At 47.6% G+C, this 1,354-nt stretch overlaps 1 protein-coding gene across 1 annotated transcript; it reads left to right on the top strand.

The window, feature by feature from the left end:
• Positions 1–304: 304 nt before the first annotated feature.
• LOC117101323 (cell number regulator 7-like) lies at positions 305–640 on the top strand. The gene has a single exon (XM_033241289.1). The coding sequence runs from the start codon at positions 305–307 to the stop codon at positions 638–640; it is 336 nt and encodes a 111-aa protein (XP_033097180.1).
• The last annotated feature ends 714 nt before the right edge of the window (positions 641–1,354 follow it).

Raw genomic sequence — 1,354 nt, 5'->3', positions numbered from 1 at the left:
GCGATTATAGTTATAAATCTTTATCGTTTTTTAATTTTAAGAAATAAATTTTATTACAAAAAAAAATGAAATTTGATTGAAATTGTATTTTTGTTGTTGTTTCCGTTCGCAAATTCATTGAGGGTGGCAGACGGGTTTTTTCGAAAGTCAGGATAGGGTCGGATTAAAAAAAAAGATTTAAAAAAAATAACCGTTTTCTCACGTTCGCAAAAACGTGTCTGCCGCCATCTATTTTATTTACGTTTCTCGTCAAAGTATTGCGCATATAAACAGAAGCGAAGAAGTTCACCTGCGCTTGGGAAGGATGGCCGATTTCGAAAACGGAATATGCGGTTTTTTCGGAAACTTCGGCTTGTGCGTGTTCACATACTTCCTGCCGTGTTACACGCAAGGAAAACTCGCGGAATCACTAGGAGACGACTGCCTTCTCTGCGGTTTGGCTCTCATGGTACCGCTGGTGAACATTTTTGCTCGTATGATCACTCGGCAGAACGTCAGGGAAAACAAAGGGATCGAAGGGTGTGGAATAGGCGATCTCTTTGCCGTGTGTTGCTGCGGTTTCTGCGCTCTGGTACAGGAAGCCATGGAGATGCAGATTCAGACACCGCTCGGAGCCGGAGAATCGATGGGGCGTGCATAGGTGTTTGCAAATAAAAAAAAATCATCTAAAAATATATATACTTGCAAAACTTTCTTTTATTACATACGTTAAAAATAAACATTTTTTACGTACAACAATTTTCCAACTTGTATACGAAACTTTTTTTTTATTCTCGACATTAACATAACGTCGAGAGAGTATCGCAGACAGGATGACCGCCAAAGCATTCGAGGGAAACGTGCATCGGCGTCGCATGGTCTTCGAGATCAACGAACGCTGCTTCGACGCCGTGGACGACGTCGCGAGGGACGTGTGTCCTTCGAAGAAAGCGGACGACTACGACGTGAAGATAGAAGTGCATCCCGGCTGCCAACTTTCGAGGGCCCAGTTCCTCGTCGAGACGAACGCCTCTCGCAGTCTTTGGAGATTCGACAAGGTCACCGTGAAGCTGAACGTGAACACGTCCGAGCCGTTTCTGTACGGTTGGCGGTTGATGGTGCTGGACGAGAAAACTCGAGCCCTGACCCCCGCCTTCTGCAGGAAAGTGCCTGTCACTTGGGCGGGCGTGGCCGATGTCACGCGTCGAAAGGTCACCGCGGAGGAGACGGTCGACAAAGGCGTGAGGACGGCATGGAAGGACGACTATCACGGAGCGTTGACCAACGACGCGAGGTGCGACGAGGCTCGACCGGACATGATGGGCAAGACGAAGAGTTCGAACGTTCGGACGGCGTTCGGTTCGCCCCTGGTGAA

This window comes from Anneissia japonica, unplaced genomic scaffold (genome assembly GCF_011630105.1).
Source record: "Anneissia japonica isolate Jap-2015-1 unplaced genomic scaffold, ASM1163010v1 scaffold76161_len1333_cov96, whole genome shotgun sequence".
NCBI classification, from domain to species: Eukaryota; Metazoa; Echinodermata; class Crinoidea; order Comatulida; family Comatulidae; genus Anneissia; species Anneissia japonica.
This window is presented reverse-complemented; position numbering and strand designations above follow the sequence as displayed.